The sequence below is a fragment of the Cheilinus undulatus genome, linkage group 1, assembly GCF_018320785.1.
Source record: "Cheilinus undulatus linkage group 1, ASM1832078v1, whole genome shotgun sequence".
Lineage (NCBI taxonomy): Eukaryota > Metazoa > Chordata > Actinopteri > Labriformes > Labridae > Cheilinus > Cheilinus undulatus.
In genome coordinates this window covers 59,092,160-59,110,373 of record NC_054865.1, presented here as the reverse complement: position 1 = coordinate 59,110,373, position 18,214 = coordinate 59,092,160, and the positions used below count along the sequence as shown (strand labels likewise).

The following is an 18,214-nucleotide window of genomic DNA, read 5'->3' as shown; positions in this document are numbered from 1 at the left end:
TCATCATATTGATCATCAAACTGATCAGTGTTAACATTGTGTGAAGGTATTTTCCTCTCTGATTTAGAGTTCAGAGCAGACAGGTGGAGCATCCATCCATCTGTCTGCTCAGAGACAGACCCAGACACGTTCACGCTGCTCCGCCTTCTACAACAACATAACAGCCAATCAAGCGTGAGTTTTTACAGCGGCCTGAAGCCTCTGCTGTGATAAAGCGAGCATGGAGCAGAGCCGCTTCAGTCAGGGGTCGTGGAGCAGAGCCGCTCCAGTCAGGGGTCGTGGAGCAGAGCCGCTCCAGTCAGAGGTCGTGGAGCAGAGCCGCTCCAGTCAGGGGTCGTGGAGCAGAGCCGCTCCAGTCAGGGGTCGTGGAGCAGAGCCGCTCCAGTCAGGGGTCGTGGAGCAGAGCCGCTCCAGTCAGGGGTCGTGGAGCAGAGCCGCTCCAGTCAGGGGTCGTGGAGCAGAGCCGCTCCAGTCAGGGGTCGTGGAGCAGAGCCGCTCCAGTCAGAGGTCGTGGAGCAGAGCCGCTCCAGTCAGGGGTCGTGGAGCAGAGCCGCTCCAGTCAGAGGTCGTGGAGCAGAGCCGCTTCAGTCAGGGGTCGTGGAGCAGAGCCGCTCCAGTCAGGGGTCGTGGAGCAGAGCCGCTTCAGTCAGGGGTCGTGGAGCAGAGCCGCTCCAGTCAGAGGTCGTGGAGCAGAGCCGCTCCAGTCAGGGGTCGTGGAGCAGAGCCGCTCCAGTCAGGGGTCGTGGAGCAGAGCCGCTTCAGTCAGAGGTCGTGGAGCAGAGCCGCTTCAGTCAGGGGTCGTGGAGCAGAGCCGCTCCAGTCAGAGGTCGTGGAGCAGAGCCGCTCCAGTCAGAGGTCGTGGAGCAGAGCCGCTCCAGTCAGGGGTCGTGGAGCAGAGCCGTTTCAGTCAGAGGTCGTGGAGCAGAGCCGCTCCAGTCAGAGGTCGTGGAGCAGAGCCGCTCCAGTCAGGGGTCGTGGAGCAGAGCCGCTCCAGTCAGAGGTCGTGGAGCAGAGCCGCTCCAGTCAGAGGTCGTGGAGCAGAGCCGTTTCAGTCAGGGGTCGTGGAGCAGAGCCGCTCCAGTCAGAGGTCGTGGAGCAGAGCCGTTTCAGTCAGAGGTCGTGGAGCAGAGCCGTTTCAGTCAGAGGTCGTGGAGCAGAGCCGCTTCAGTCAGAGGTCGTGGAGCAGAGCCGCTCCAGTCAGGGGTCGTGGAGCAGAGCCGCTCCAGTCAGAGGTCGTGGAGCAGAGCCGCTCCAGTCAGGGGTCGTGGAGCAGAGCCGCTCCAGTCAGAGGTCGTGGAGCAGAGCCGCTTCAGTCAGGGGTCGTGGAGCAGAGCCGCTTCAGTCAGGGGTCGTGGAGCAGAGCCGCTCCAGTCAGAGGTCGTGGAGCAGAGCCGCTTCAGTCAGGGGTCGTGGAGCAGAGCCGCTTCAGTCAGGGGTCGTGGAGCAGAGCCGCTTCAGTCAGAGGTCGTGGAGCAGAGCCGCTTCAGTCAGGGGTCGTGGAGCAGAGCCGTTTCAGTCAGAGGTCGTGGAGCAGAGCCGCTCCAGTCAGAGGTCGTGGAGCAGAGCCGCTCCAGTCAGAGGTCGTGGAGCAGAGCCGTTTCAGTCAGGGGTCGTGGAGCAGAGCCGCTCCAGTCAGGGGTCGTGGAGCAGGTGTATCAGGACATTCAGGTGTACCACAGACGTGTCCTTGTGGGCGTTTCTACAAATTTTCCCAGCTTCCCTTTCTCTCTCAGTTGTAAAGAAGACCCAGAGTCCTGATCCTGGTCTACGGTGGTTCCTGTCTTTAGTGTGTATTTGAGAGTGAAGCCAAAGCTGCAACTATTTAGGATTTCATTGAAAATCTGAAGATATTTATGGTTTTATTATGGTCCCAGTTTTGAAGCGGGACACCCAGGAAGTGATCAGAGGGGGCTCAGGGACAGCTGGGGGAAAGGTGTGGCGTACAAACCAACAAAGACGGACAGTTTAAGTCCTTGGATTAGTCATAAAATGCTCCTCCACTTACTTTTCAAGCCTTCTGTGGCCCTGTCCCTACTTTTTTGAGACGGTTGCTGCCATCAAATCTAACTATTTTTCCTGAAATGTCCCAGTTTAACCTCTGATATCATCTTAGGTTTATGAGACTCGACAGTCTCTGACGTTACAGTTTTAACAGCAACCCAGCTTTTCTGGAACCAGGTTGGTAGATTTGGATTATTGTGGTCTCGTTTATCCCTTCATGACAACAGAAGACTTAAACTGGACCTTACATGGTTCAGGTCTGGATGGGGGTCTCTGGACTCCTCTGGATCATGGTCTTTGCTTTAGAGTCTGATATTTAACCCTTTGATGTGCAGCATGGGTCAAAAGTGACCCGGATCTATTTCCTGTGTTGTTTCATTCACACGGCTGAGAGTTTCTGTATTTCTTTAAAGGTCTTTGTATCAGTAACTGTTCCAGTTATGCCGTAAATATCTTGTTTTTGTAGTGTACAAATCATCATTTTTATTTTCCCTTCCTTACTTCATGAACAATCAGATCTTTCTACAGGTTTACACACGTGTCAGAAATGACCGCACACACTAAAGGACTTTGTGGGATACTCTAAGACAGGGTTCATCAAGTCCATCTGCACCAGGGCCAGATTTAGTCTCAGCAGAAACTCTGGGGGCCAGACTTTCAAATACACTAAATGAACACTTTGGTCTGATAAATATTACTGCAGTAGTTTTTGTATTCTCCTTTAAACTGGAGGACATTCTAGTCACCAGCAGTCAGATCTATCCCTGTTATCTAGAATGCAGCAGGCCTGACACAGGATTGGACCCCTGAAAATGACAGAGAATGGGCCCTCTCTAATCGTCATTTAGCACCAACATTAACCCATTTGGACACTTTTAACCCCTTTATGATACTTTTTGCCTCTTTAACACAATTTTTGCATGACTTCAACCCCCTTTAAACCACTTTTCTGCATGTTTGATCCCCTTTATGCTACTCTATTATCAATTTTTCCACTTTTTTACCCCTTTTCTTTACTTCTTGCACTTTTCTATTTGCAACCAATGTTTGATACCTTTTGCCCCTTTTTTCCTTGTTACCATTTTTTGCCACATTTTAACCTCTTTTCACAACTTTTTTTCTGCCAATTTTTGCAGCACTTCTGCCAACCTTAACCATTTTTTAAATGTCGACTAATTTTGACAGTAAATTTCAGTAAAAACAGATCAAATGTTCAGTCTTTCTAAAACTATTTCAATGTTAAATGTTTGTGGGATGTATTTAACAGCTGCAGACATTTAAAGCAAAAGGATACTCTTAAAATCTTCTTTTCCTCCTTCTCTGAATTTCATGATCTTTCAGGGCCGGACAGGAAGCTTTGGGGGGCCTGATGTGGCCCCCGGGCCGCTAGTTGATGGTCAGTGCTTTAATGTGTTTCAGACACAGCGGCGTAGCTCCTCTGGTTGATGGAGGTATTTGTTTTTTGTTGTTTAAATATTAAAGAGATCATTTTGGGATACTGGGACAGAGAGAGGACATTCCTAGTCAGAGAGTGACAGGAATAACTATTAGCTAGCTAGCTAGCTGTTGACTTAATCCATTTATTATGTTATTATTTGGTTGCTAGGCTTCAAATGTTGAAGAACTAGGAGTAGTAGTTCAGAACTTTTATTTTGATATCAAAGTCAAATGATCGTGTTTCCTCCTCTGACCTTTGACATCAAACAAAAACTGAGGAGAGTTTAAAGGTCACCCTCTCCACACGCAGCGATGACGCAGAGCTGCTTTGGTTTTTGCTGCCATGAAGTGGAAATAGTGATGGATGACGTCACCTCTGATGAAGCCAATCACAGTTTAAGCTCAAGGTGATTACGTCAAAAAGGCGTGGACAACCATGGAGGAGCTAGCCAAACAGCTGAAAGTCCAACAGCCCGTCACTGAGGCGATGGCAGGACCGGGCTAAAAACGACAACACAGCACCGCCCATCAGCCATCAGGTCTGCCCAGAGGGCAGCAGCGGGGTCCCGGTCCACCAGGCCTGTGTGAGGAGCCCCGGCAGACCGGGATCCTTCCAGATAAACTGGGATGGCAGTTTGAGCTCTAATGAAGTGCTGAGTCCAGCTGAGTCCAGTCCAGCAGTGCTCTGGACTTAAACCACAGGTCAGTTCAGGATCTGTGACACAAGGACGGATATTTACTCCTGAGGTGTTCGGCCTGCTGAAGGAATAAGATCAGCTCAGCTCTAAATCTGACGGATGGTCATTTTGGACCCATGTGACTAAACTTAACGTCGTAATTTAAAAACTGCTGCTTTCATGGCATAAAGAGGGAACAGTTAAAATAATGACGTGCTCATAAAGTAAAGGCACACTGAAAGAATACTAGCTACTAATCCTAAAATGGATTTATTTAAGGAGACGGACTCAGCCAGCGTCAAAGGCTTAAAGGCGTTAAAGGACCATTACACACATTTACAACCACAGCTTTCAGGACTCTGCAGGACTCAGAGGTTCCCTAAGGGTCCTCGGGTTTTGGGGGATCTGTGTTTGGGTTTACAGGACCAGAGGACAGATCCTGGTCTATCTCCTCCCCCTGAACACGGAGGCGTGGGTACTTTACTTTGAAGGCGTCGACCGGAAGTCCACTGCACCGTTAGATTAGACTGGGTGCTGGTGTGTGGAAGGAGGGGTGAGGAGGGGGAGGGATTGGGTGTTGTCTCCTCGGTAGTCTCGGAGCTGAAGTCAGGATCCAGAGTCCCCGTTATTCTCAGCCTCTTCGTCCGTTCTCCTGTCTGCTGAATCTCGACCCCCCGGAGCACCATGGGAGTTGAAGGCTGCACCAAATGCATCAAGTACATGCTCTTCTTGTTCAACTTCATCTTCTGGGTGAGCAGCAGCCTGTTTTTCTCTCTCTCCGTGTTTGTGCGTATTCTCCGTGTGCGTCTTTCTCATGCGGACCCCCCCCCCCCCCCCCCGGTCTGGAGCGGGTTTGTTCGCTGTGTTTAGACCGGGATCTCGACATGAATGCGGGGACACACCGAGCACGGCCTCGGTAACGGTCCAGACCTCATGTTTTCCCGTTCCTACCCCTGAACAGACCGTCTTACCGCTAGGGGACGTCATGGCTGAGTTACATGTCCACAAAGGCATGCGTGGTTAATTTATGTAACTGCGGCACAAAAACACCGTGTGAGGGGGTTTGATCCCGTAGATGGTTTCATCTAGACCCAGAAGGACCAGAGAAACAGCCTAGCCACGGCGGGAAGGGCCCACCGGGTACTAAAGTTCATCTGGACCTTAAAAAATCCGGATGTGTGAAGGAGAAGATCGATAGGCAGCTGAAAACTTTCTGAAAGGTAGAGTCTGACATGTGGAGGCAGAGCTGCTGGGTTCTGGATCCTGGCTCTGTTTGGACCACATCCTCCAGCCCTCTCTCTGAGTGGAGGGGGACCCAGAGGTGGTTTCCGTTTGGTGAGTCAGGTCTAGCTGCTGATGGATCATGGAAACATCTGGGACTCTCCAGAGGCTCCTTTTCTCCTCACAGCTCCTGATTTCTAAAACCAGCAGCCTCATAGGAGGGCTGGAGTCTTGGTGGTAGACCAGCAGCCTCATAGGGGGGCTGGAGTCTTGGTGGTAGACCAGCAGCCTCATAGGGGGGCTGGAGTCTTGGTGGTAGACCAGCAGCCTCATAGGGGGGCTGGAGTCTTGGTGGTAGACCAGCAGCCTCATAGGGGGGCTGGAGTCTTGGTGGTAGACCAGCAGCCACATAGGGGGGCTGGAGTCTTGGTGGTAGACCAGCAGCCACATAGGGGGGCTGGAGTCTTGGTGGTGGACTTGTTGAAAGCAGGAGTGGACAAATCCATCACCAAGCATGGCTGAAGTCTTCAGGTCGGCTCTGATCCTCTCCTGGTGTTTGCTCTCTTTGCTCTCAGACTCTTCATCTGCCGTTCTGGTCTGGACTTTGGTGGGACCTCTACATCCTAGGCGGGGTCGTCGTAGTGCAGCTGCACCAAACTGCAGCCAAGTTCAACAACAACAATGGAGGACAGCGGCCCCGCGTAGACCTCCCTCTGACAGCAGTTTATCTGTCTGATACCCCGGGGGGGTCCTGAAGGATTCGTGTGGACCCGCCTCAGTAGAAGGTTTGAGGGGGTCGGCCCTTATGGATCCATGATGGATTCCTCAGACTGGCTCCTAATGTTCCTGAGCTTCAGGGTCATTTTAGACTTGAGCGGCCCACATAGAGGAGATTTTTATATCCTGTTCAGATGAAGGTTAAAGGTTAAAGGTTAAATCAGCCGGCTGGTTTCAGGCTGACGTTTGGCTTTCGGATGTTTTTAGACTGACTAAAGTATCAGAGAGCTGCGTCCTCCGTCGTCTCTCTAATGCACGCTCTGATTGGTTGGACATGAGTCCTAATTATCCTGACTGTAGCGGTGATGAACTTGTGTTTCAGATTTATCCTTCTGAGCTGACGTGTCTGCTGGTCTGTGGTGTAAACAGTTCTTTCATTTGGGTTTTAAATCTTTGAGCTGTTGTGTTTGTTAGAATCATTTATGTCATTTCTAACAGGATTAAGTTGCTGTTTTTTTCTGTTATGTTTCTATTTGAGGGAAGACCTCAGATAAGGTATTAGAGAAAAAAAACACAACGCTCAGAGCTTCTCATGGGGCCGGGGGCCGACCAGGGGCCCCAGAGCCAGCGTAGGTGAAAGGTCATTCACTAAAAACCGGAGAAATGTTGATGGAATATAAATAAAAACAGTTTAACTGATAGGTCTGCTTATATGTCACTACTTTAAGTCTCAGAAGAATCAGCCAGAATGTTTTTTTTTTTTTTTTTGTCTGATGCAGCCGGTGTCACGGTTTAACTGGTGTTGGATTAAATGATGACCCTGTTCACTGGAATCTGTCAGAGACATTAGTTCTAGAACAGACATGAACACAAGCAAAGCAGATTTGTATCCAGGATGCTCCTAGGCCCCTGGTGATCAGTGTTAGGATCAGAATCTAATGAGTCTGACCCCCTTACAGGCTGAGATCTGAGACCTCAGACTGGCACAGAGATGGTCTGGCTAAAGACTGCCAATCCAGCCTCACTCAGACTGAGTCTGGATTATCTGGGTCGGGTCAGTAAGAGCCGGTCATTGGAGGAGCTTGCTCCCGTCGTTCATTGGAGGAGCTTGCTCCCGTCATTCATTGGAGGAGCTTGCTCCCATCATTCATTGGAGGAGCTGGCTCCCGTCATTCATTGGAGGAGCTGGCTCCTGTCGTTCATTGGAAGAGCTGGCTCCCGTCGTTCATTGGAGGAGCTGGCTCCCGTCATTCATTGGAGGAGCTGGCTCCCGTCGTTCATTGGAAGAGCTGGCTCCCGTCGTTCATTGGAAGAGCTGGCTCCCGTCGTTCATTGGAGGAGCTGGCTCCCGTCATTCATTGGAGGAGCTGGCTCCCGTCATTCATTGGAGGAGCTGGCTCCCGTCGTTCATTGGAAGAGCTGGCTCCCGTCGTTCATTGGAGGAGCTTGCTCCCGTCATTCATTGGAGGAGCTGGCTCCCGTCATTCATTGGAGGAGCTGGCTCCCGTCGTTCATTGGAGGAGCTGGCTCCCGTCATTCATTGGAGGGGATGGTTCCTTTCACCCATTGGAGGAGCTGCCTCCCATATTCACTGAAGGAGCTGGCTCCTGATAAGAGGAGCTGGCTCCCGTCGTTCATTGGAGGAGCTGGCTCACGTCATTCATTGGAGGAGCTGGCTCCCGTCATTCATTGGAAGAGCTGGCTCCCGTCGTTCATTGGAGGAGCTTGCTCCCGTCGTTCATTGGAGGAGCTTGCTCCCGTCATTCATTGGAGGAGCTGGCTCCCGTCATTCATTGGAGGAGCTTGCTCCCGTCATTCATTGGAGGAGCTGGCTCCCGTCATTCATTGGAGGAGCTGGCTCCCGTCGTTCATTGGAGGAGCTGGCTCCCGTCGTTCATTGGAAGAGCTGGCTCCCGTCGTTCATTGGAGGAGCTGGCTCCCGTCATTCATTGGAGGGGATGGTTCCTTTCACCCATTGGAGGAGCTGCCTCCCATATTCATTGAAGGAGCTGGCTCCTGATAAGAGGAGCTGGCTCCCGTCGTTCATTGGAGGAGCTGGCTCTCGTCGTTCATTGGAGGAGCTGGCTCCCGTCGTTCATTGGAGGAACTGGCTCCCATCATTCATTGGAGGAGCTGGCTCTGCTCATTGGAGGAGCTGGCTCCGTCGTTCGTGGAGGAGCTGGCTCCGCTGCGTCATTGGAGGAGCTGGCTCCCGTCATTCATTGGAGGAGCTGGCTCCCGTCGTTCATTGGAGGAGCTGGCTCCCGTCGTTCATTGGAGGAGCTGGCTCCCGTCGTTCATTGGAGGAGCTGGCTCCCGTCGTTCATTGGAGGAGCTGGCTCCCGTCGTTCATTGGAGGAGCTGGCTCCCACATTCATTGGAAGACCTGGCTCTTAGACTCAGCCTACCCTGTAATGACACACCTCCACTCTCCTGTAACATGTGGTCCTGACAGACATCCTGAAGATGGTCAGACATCCTTTAACATTTTTATCATTCATTTGAACAGTTCAGAGTTTAAGCCACGCCCATATTATGGTGCGTCCCTAATCAGTCTTCCTTTCTGCCCGCGGTACCGTCTTTAATCGCAGCAGACTCTGAGAGATGACTTGTTGCAGGGCGTTTCCTGTCTGTCCGAGTGTTATAATCCTCCTCCAGAGTGACTTAATGTGATTGTCGGTGCATTACAGCACGCCGCCCATTTGCTCTGATTGTTTCTCCTCAGTCAGTGAGAGGAGACGCTCCAGCTGCTCTGTGTGCTCGCTGAGCAGCAGGCCCACATGGCACCTCCTGTTTCCATAAATCACGCTGGACACCGCAGGGGGGAGGGAGAAGAAGGGCGAGGGACTGCAGACAACACCCCGCCCTCCCCCTCCTCAGCATGCCCAGCATTCTGTACCCCCCCCCCCCCCCCGTCTGAGCAACAGGCAGAAATAGCCTGTTCAGGGAGAGCTGCAGCTGAGCTCTCTCACAGCGCCTCACTGTTAAAGTTGGCAACTATTTTAGATTCAGAGCGGCTGAACTCCAGAGCTTTTTACATGCACACCAGTCTGGGCACCCACTTATTGTTCCAGTCTAACCAGTACGTCTCCTCCCTATCATTCTTAGAGCAGGTATACCAACAGTCTCCTTGTTGGGAACTTTTAGGAGAGCCAGTGGACACCAGTTCCATCTACTTCCCAGAAGTTGTTTTCTGGTCTAAATTTAGCAAAAGTGGAGGGAAGAAAACGCCAACATCCCCAGCTTCACCAACATCCCATCCTCTGCATTTATGATGTCATCCTGTAGAGTCTGTCATGGTTTTAGAGAGATGATACCATCCTCTAGTGCTTGCTAAATGTTCCATCCTTGGCTTTCACATACAGTCCAGTCCAGAACCCCTCCTGTTATTCCAGTCCACCCAGTACCTACCAGATAAGTTTAATGGTAGTGATGCAGGATTGGGTAAGTCAGGGTCATGTTTAAAATAACATGACCCTGATATATGGGTGGTTTTTTCGTTGTTTGATTTTTGTGATCGATAACTTCCTCCTCTGGGCCAAACAGCTGTTAAATTTAAATTTTATCACTTTAGAGGAGAAAGTTTCAACCATAGAAATCTAAAATACTGTTATATTTATTATATCACAACCATGGAAATCTAAAATACTGATATATTTATTATATCACAACCATGGAAATCTAAAATACTGATATATTTATTATATCACAACCATGGAAATCTAAAATACTGTTATATTTATTATATCACAACCATGGAAATCTAAAATACTGTTATATTTATTATATCACAACCATGGAAATCTAAAATACTGATATATTTATTATATCACAACCATGGAAATCTAAAATACTGTTATATTTATTATATCACAACCATGGAAATCTAAAATACTGTTATATTTATTATTTCACAACCATGGAAATCTAAAATACTGTTATATTTATTATATCACAACCATGGAAATCTAAAATACTGATATATTTATTATATCACAACCATGGAAATCTAAAATACTGTTATATTTATTATATCACAACCATGGAAATCTAAAATACTGTTATATTTATTATTTCACAACCATGGAAATCTAAAATACTGATATATTTATTATATCACAACCATGGAAATCTAAAATACTGTTATATTTATTATATCACAACCATGGAAATCTAAAATACTGTTATATTTATTATATCACAACCATGGAAATCTAAAATACTGTTATATTTATTATATCACAACCATGGAAATCTAAAATACTGATATATTTATTATATCACAACCATGGAAATCTAAAATACTGTTATATTTATTATATCACAACCATGGAAATCTAAAATACTGTTATATTTATTATTTCACAACCATGGAAATCTAAAATACTGTTATATTTATTATATCACAACCATGGAAATCTAAAATACTGTTATATTTATTATATCACAACCATGGAAATCTAAAATACTGTTATATTTATTATATCACAACCATAGAAATCTAAAATACTGTTATATTTATTATATCACAACCATGGAAATCTAAAATACTGATATATTTATTATATCACAACCATGGAAATCTAAAATACTGATATATTTATTATATCACAACCATGGAAATCTAAAATACTGTTATATTTATTATATCACAACCATGGAAATCTAAAATACTGTTATATTTATTATATCACAACCATGGAAATCTAAAATACTGATATATTTATTATATCACAACCATGGAAATCTAAAATACTGTTATATTTATTATATCACAACCATGGAAATCTAAAATACTGTTATATTTATTATATCACAACCATGGAAATCTAAAATACTGTTATATTTATTATTTCACAACCATGGAAATCTAAAATACTGTTATATTTATTATATCACAACCATGGAAATCTAAAATACTGTTATATTTATTATATCACAACCATAGAAATCTAAAATACTGTTATATTTATTATATCACAACCATGGAAATCTAAAATACTGTTATATTTATTATTTCACAAAGACGTAAACTGCTTTGGAGGCTGCTGTTCAGGGCAGGATGCAGGGAGATGGTGCGTCATGTCAAACATGGCCGGCTGTTGCACCAGGTCCAGACTTCCTGCTGCAGTCCAGTATCTTCATTCCTGACTGACCCTGCATGTGAGTTAGCAGTGGGAGGGGTCAGCTCATTTCAACCCTGTTAAAGACGCCGCGCCCTGCAGACTCAGCTGATCTGGAGGATGAGGCTGCTGTGAACCAATCACCTGTCAGAGCACTGTCAGCAGCAGGAGCTCCACATTTCTCTGTTCTCAGGGTCTGACAAACATCTGGACTGTCATTGAGGCGGGCCGATGAGGATTCACAAGACCCCCAGTGGTGATGTTCCACTGCTGCATTGGTGCATCACTACTAGAGAGTCCATCAGGGTCCTGTAGAGCCTGGTCCTGACAAGAGGAGGGAGAAAAGCTGGTAAAAAAGTGCTCAGCTAGCCTTTAGCTGGAGGCTAAGTGTCCTCAGATCCTGGTCCACAGTCAGATACTGGTCCAAGGTCCTTTAGTAACTGTCTTTATTTCACCGCTGGCGTGCTCAGGATCAGCCAACGTGTGGTCCATCAGGACGCCGTCCTCGTCCGCAGGTGTGTGTGTGTGTGGTAAAGGTGTGTTTACATCCTGAACTGGGACAGGAGTGTGTGACCACAGAGTCTGGAGGAGAGACAGATGGCGATAATGTCTTTAACATCTGAGACCTGAACCCGGAGCGGTCTCTGAATGAGCTCAGCTGATGTGAGGAGGACTGGCTGTAGGCAGGGGTCATGGTCTCTGCAGAGAATGGTCTGGAACATTTCTGTTTAACCTCCATTTTTGAATCAGAGTTTCATTTATTAAGGGATATAATCCATCCAGACCTGGGCCCAAGTGAAAACCTGACCCTCTTAAGTCCTGGATTACCGTGGTGTCAGCTTCCCTCTACTAGGTACCTGGTACACAGCGTTCCAACTTTTTTGGAACTGATGTTGAACAGACAAACTATGCAGCATGAAGAGAAATCAGTTATCAGTGTGTACAGATCTGGTCTGACTGATTCAGATTATGTCACAGAGCTGTTATATTAACTCTGATCTGGATTCAATCTGGTTTCTGATCTGGTTTCAGTCTGGTTTCTGATCTGGTTTCAGTCTGGTTTCTGATCTGGTTTCAGTCTGGTTTCTGATCTGGTTTCAGTCTGGTTTCTGAGTTAGAGAGAGATGTAGACAGAGGAGGAGTGCTACATCAGAAGAACACGAGTGTATCAGCTCTAATCTCCATCACTGGTTCTTCTCAGAGGAGTCTGAGCTCCTAAAGGAGGAGCTGTTAGGGGGTCAAAGAGCTGACCCTTCCTCCTGAGTCCCTGACCCATGACCCTGATCACTGAGAAGGGACAAGATTTTAGTTAGAGTTCAGATAAATCTGAGAGAACCTGCCGTTACTCCTTTTTCTCCTCCTCTCTCCTCCTGGTCTCAGCTCCTCTCTCCTCCTGGTCTCAGCTCCTCCTCGTCCTGGTCTCAGCTCCTCCTCGTCCTGGTCTCAGCTCCTCCTAGTCCTGGTATCTGCTCCTCTCTCCTCCTGGTCTCAGCTCCTCCTCGTCCTGGTCTCAGCTCCTCTCTCCTCCTGGTCTCTGTGGTGTTGATGTGGTTGCTGGGCAGCAGCTGTCCTCAGCTCAGGAATGGTCTGGGGGGCGGGGGCGGGGGTGGTGGTGGGGGTGGGGGGGTGGGGGGGGTCTGTAAGGTGAATAAACACAGCGCTCTGAGCCACAGCTGATCTCAGACCTGTTTCACTTTTATTTTGAAAGGATAGAACTGAAAGTATTTAGTCTGATGAATCAGAGAAGGTTCTAGATAACAGCCAAATCTAAGACCAGCACCCGTCCTCTGGTCTCGGTCTCCACAGGGAGCCAGAATCAGGGACTGGAACTGGATGAATGGCCCGGCCCTGGCCGTCCTGACAGTAGAGCGCTGATGTTTGAGTGTGGACGGTCTGCAGACGGCGCCTGTGATCACTGGTCATGTGACATCTGTCTCACACTTTTGAAGTTTGATTCTCTGTCAGAAATGAAGATTGAAATCTTTTACTCCCAGTTTTACTGGCTGATGTGTGGATTTGAACTGGGACTGGGAGATGAATCCACAGTTAGATTACATCCCAGTACACTCTGCTGAAGGTGCAATATTCCTTTAATATTCAGACGTCTTCATCTTCATCTTCATCACTAGAGCTGAGTCTGACCTTGGCCTGCTGGAGGATTCTGGGTTCTATGTTCCAGACTGAGCCTGTGAGGGAGATTAGATGGGGGACTATTCCTAGACCTGTTTCTGACAGTCATGGCTCTGATTGGTCACTGTGGTGTTTTAGACCTGATCAACGTCTCCGGTCTCAGAGTACACTGAATTTCTCCTTTAGCACATCAAGGAACAGATCTTATCATTGAAATCAGCATCAGAGCCCTGAGAACCTCAGAACCTCAGTCCAGACTTATTTAGAATTAATGAGCCAAAAATCAGGGTTTCTGTTTAGAACCTAAGAGTCTGGGGGTCAGACGCCGTCATTTCATCTGAAAGTTTCATTTTTTATTCCTCAGAAGGAAAAGTGAGATTTTTCTCCAGGATCTCTGTGTTTCCAATGAGACAGTCTCTTTATTTTATTAGTAGAACATAAAAACAGACTCTGCAGCCGTTCTTCATGTGGAGAGGGTGCAGGCATGTTCTCTGATTATGACCTTTGACCTTCATTAGGGTCACCTTAACCTTGTCACTGCTGGCATCCTCTGGTTTATCAGAGTCTGAGTATTGCAGCCTTCTCCTGTCCCCGTTAACCGCCCTGACCATCTGAGGAGGAGTTTTAGACCAGCATAGCAGATGTGAGGAGTTTTAGACCGCCATAGCAGACGTGAGGAGTTTTAGACCGCCATAGCAGACGTGAGGAGTTTTAGACCGCCATAGCAGACGTGGGGAGGAGTTTTAGACCGCCATAGCAGACTTGAGGAGTTTTAGACCGCCATAGCAGACGTGGGGAGGAGTTTTAGACCACCATAGCAGACTTGAGGAGCTTTAGACCGCCATAGCAGACGTGAGGAGTTTTAGACCAGCATAGCAGATGTGAGGAGGAGTTTTAGACCGCCATAGCAGACGTGGGGAGTTTTAGACCGCCATAGCAGACGTGAGGAGTTTTAGACCAGCATAGCAGATGTGAGGAGGAGTTTTAGACCGCCATAGCAGACGTGGGGAGGAGTTTTAGACCGCCATAGCAGACGTGAGGAGTTTTAGACCGCCATAGCAGACGTGGGGAGGAGTTTTAGACCGCCATAGCAGATGTGAGGAGTTTTAGACCGCCATAGCAGACGTGGGGAGTTTTAGACCGCCATAGCAGACCTGAGGAGTTTTAGACCACCATAGCAGACGTGAGGAGTTTTAGACCGCCATAGCAGACCTGAGGAGTTTTAGACCACCATAGAAGACGTGAGGAGTTTTAGACTGCCATAGCAGATGTGGGTAGTTTTAGACCGCCATAGCAGACGTGGGGAGTTTTAGACCGCCATAGCAGACCTGAGGAGTTTTAGACCACCATAGCAGACGTGAGGAGTTTTAGACTGCCATAGCAGATGTGGGTAGTTTTAGACCGCCATAGCAGACGTGGGGAGTTTTAGACCGCCATAGCAGACCTGAGGAGTTTTAGACCACCATAGCAGACGTGAGGAGTTTTAGACTGCCATAGCAGATGTGGGTAGTTTTAGACCGCCATAGCAGACGTGGGGAGTTTTAGACCGCCATAGCAGACCTGAGGAGTTTTAGACCACCATAGCAGACGTGAGGAGTTTTAGACCGCCATAGCAGACGTGAGGAGTTTTAGACCGCCATAGCAGACCTGAGGAGTTTTAGACCACCATAGCAGACCTGAGGAGTTTTAGACCACCATAGCAGATGTGAGGAGTTTTAGACCGCCTTAGCAGACGTGAGGAGTTTTAGACCGCCATAGCAGACATGGGGAGGAGTTTTAGACCACCATAGCAGATGTGGGGAGTTTTAGACCGCCTTAGCAGACGTGAGGAGTTTTAGACCACCATAGCAGACGTGAGGAGTTTTAGACTGCCATAGCAGATGTGGGTAGTTTTAGACCACCATAGCAGATGTGAGGTGTTTTAGACTGCCATAGCAGACGTGAGGAGTTTTAGACCACCATAGCAGAGGTGGGGAGTTTTAGACCACTATAGCAGACGTGGGGAGTTTTAGATCACCATAGCAGACGTGAGGAGTTTTAGACCAGCATAGCAGATGTGAGGAGGAGTTTTAGACCGCCATAGCAGACGTGGGGAGTTTTAGACCGCCATAGCAGACGTGAGGAGTTTTAGACCACCATAGCAGACATGAGGAGTTTTAGACCGCCATAGCAGACGTGGGGAGGAGTTTTAGACCGCCATAGCAGACGTGAGGAGTTTTAGACCTCCATAGCAGACGTGGGGAGGAGTTTTAGACCGCCATAGCAGACGTGAGGAGTTTTAGACCGCCATAGCAGACGTGGGGAGGAGTTTTAGACCGCCTTAGCAGACGTGAGGAGTTTTAGACCACCATAGCAGACGTGGGGAGTTTTAGACCGCCATAGCAGACCTGAGGAGTTTTAGACCACCATAGCAGACGTGAGGAGTTTTAGACCGCCATAGCAGACCTGAGGAGTTTTAGACCACCATAGCAGACGTGAGGAGTTTTAGACTGCCATAGCAGATGTGGGTAGTTTTAGACCGCCATAGCAGACGTGGGGAGTTTTAGACCGCCATAGCAGACGTGAGGAGTTTTAGACCAGCATAGCAGATGTGAGGAGGAGTTTTAGACCGCCATAGCAGACGTGGGGAGTTTTAGACCGCCATAGCAGACGTGAGGAGTTTTAGACCAGCATAGCAGATCTGAGGAGGAGTTTTAGACCGCCATAGCAGACGTGGGGAGGAGTTTTAGACCGCCATAGAAGACGTGAGGAGTTTTAGACCGCCATAGCAGACGTGGGGAGGAGTTTTAGACCGCCTTAGCAGACGTGAGGAGTTTTAGACCACCATAGCAGATGTGAGGAGTTTTAGACCGCCATAGCAGACGTGAGGAGTTTTAGACCGCCATAGCAGACCTGAGGAGTTTTAGACCACCATAGCAGACCTGAGGAGTTTTAGACCACCATAGCAGATGTGAGGAGTTTTAGACCGCCATAGCAGACGTGAGGAGTTTTAGACCGCCTTAGCAGACGTGAGGAGTTTTAGACCGCCATAGCAGACATGGGGAGGAGTTTTAGACCACCATAGCAGATGTGGGGAGTTTTAGACCGCCTTAGCAGACGTGAGGAGTTTTAGACCACCATAGCAGACGTGAGGAGTTTTAGACCACCATAGCAGACATGAGGAGTTTTAGACCACCATAGCAGATGTGAGGTGTTTTAGACTGCCATAGCAGACGTGAGGAGTTTTAGACCACCATAGCAGAGGTGGGGAGTTTTAGACCACTATAGCAGACGTGGGGAGTTTTAGATCACCATAGCAGATGTGAGGAGTTTTAGACCAGCATAGCAGATGTGAGGAGGAGTTTTAGACCGCCATAGCAGACGTGGGGAGTTTTAGACCGCCATAGCAGACGTGAGGAGTTTTAGACCAGCATAGCAGATGTGAGGAGGAGTTTTAGACCGCCATAGCAGACGTGGGGAGGAGTTTTAGACCGCCATAGCAGACGTGAGGAGTTTTAGACCGCCATAGCAGACGTGGGGAGGAGTTTTAGACCGCCATAGCAGACGTGAGGAGTTTTATACCGCCATAGCAGACGTGGGGAGGAGTTTTAGACCGCCTTAGCAGACGTGAGGAGTTTTAGACCACCATAGCAGACGTGGGGAGTTTTAGACCGCCATAGCAGACCTGAGGAGTTTTAGACCACCATAGCAGACGTGAGGAGTTTTAGACCGCCATAGCAGACCTGAGGAGTTTTAGACCACCATAGAAGACGTGAGGAGTTTTAGACTGCCATAGCAGATGTGGGTAGTTTTAGACCGCCATAGCAGACGTGGGGAGTTTTAGACCGCCATAGCAGACGTGAGGAGTTTTAGACCAGCATAGCAGATGTGAGGAGGAGTTTTAGACCGCCATAGCAGACGTGGGGAGTTTTAGACCGCCATAGCAGACGTGAGGAGTTTTAGACCAGCATAGCAGATGTGAGGAGGAGTTTTAGACCGCCATAGCAGACGTGGGGAGGAGTTTTAGACCGCCATAGAAGACGTGAGGAGTTTTAGACCGCCATAGCAGACGTGGGGAGGAGTTTTAGACGACCTTAGCAGACGTGAGGAGTTTTAGACCACCATAGCAGATGTGAGGAGTTTTAGACCGCCATAGCAGACGTGAGGAGTTTTAGACCGCCAAAGCAGACATGGGGAGGAGTTTTAGACCGCCATAGCAGACGTGGGGAGGAGTTTTAGACCGCCATAGCAGATGTGAGGAGTTTTAGACCGCCATAGCAGACGTGGGGAGTTTTAGACCGCCATAGCAGACCTGAGGAGTTTTAGACCGCCATAGCAGACGTGAGGAGTTTTAGACCGCCATAGCAGACGTGAGGAGTTTTAGACCGCCATAGCAGACGTGGGGAGTTTTAGACCACCATAGCAGACATGAGGAGTTTTAGACCGCCATAGCAGACGTGAGGAGTTTTAGACCGCCATAGCAGACGTGAGGAGTTTTAGACCGCCATAGCAGACGTGAGGAGTTTTAGACCGCCATAGCAGACGTGAGGAGTTTTAGACCGCCATAGCAGACGTGAGGAGTTTTAGACCGCCTTAGCAGACGTGAGGAGTTTTAGACCACCATAGCAGACATGAGGAGTTTTAGACCACCATAGCAGACGTGAGGAGTTTTAGACCGCCTTAGCAGACGTGAGGAGTTTTAGACCGCCATAGCAGACGTGGGGAGTTTTAGACCACCATAGCAGACGTGAGGAGTTTTAGACCGCCTTAGCAGACGTGAGGAGTTTTAGACCACCATAGCAGACATGAGGAGTTTTAGACCGCCAAAGCAGACATGGGGAGGAGTTTTAGACCGCCATAGCAGACGTGAGGAGTGTTCGACCGCCATAGCAGACGTGAGGAGTTTTAGACCGCCTTAGCAGACGTGAG

General features: G+C 48.5%; 1 protein-coding gene across 1 annotated transcript in view; it reads left to right on the top strand.

Moving 5' to 3' along the window:
- The first annotated feature begins 4,670 nt into the window (after window positions 1–4,670).
- Window positions 4,671–18,214, top strand: part of LOC121509235 (CD81 protein-like) — a 47,143-nt gene continuing 33,599 nt past the window's right edge. Inside the window, exon 1 of the mRNA XM_041786454.1 lies at window positions 4,671–4,865. Within this exon, the coding sequence (XP_041642388.1) occupies window positions 4,800–4,865 (66 nt within the window). The 5' untranslated portion in view covers window positions 4,671–4,799. The remainder of the gene's footprint in view (window positions 4,866–18,214) is intronic.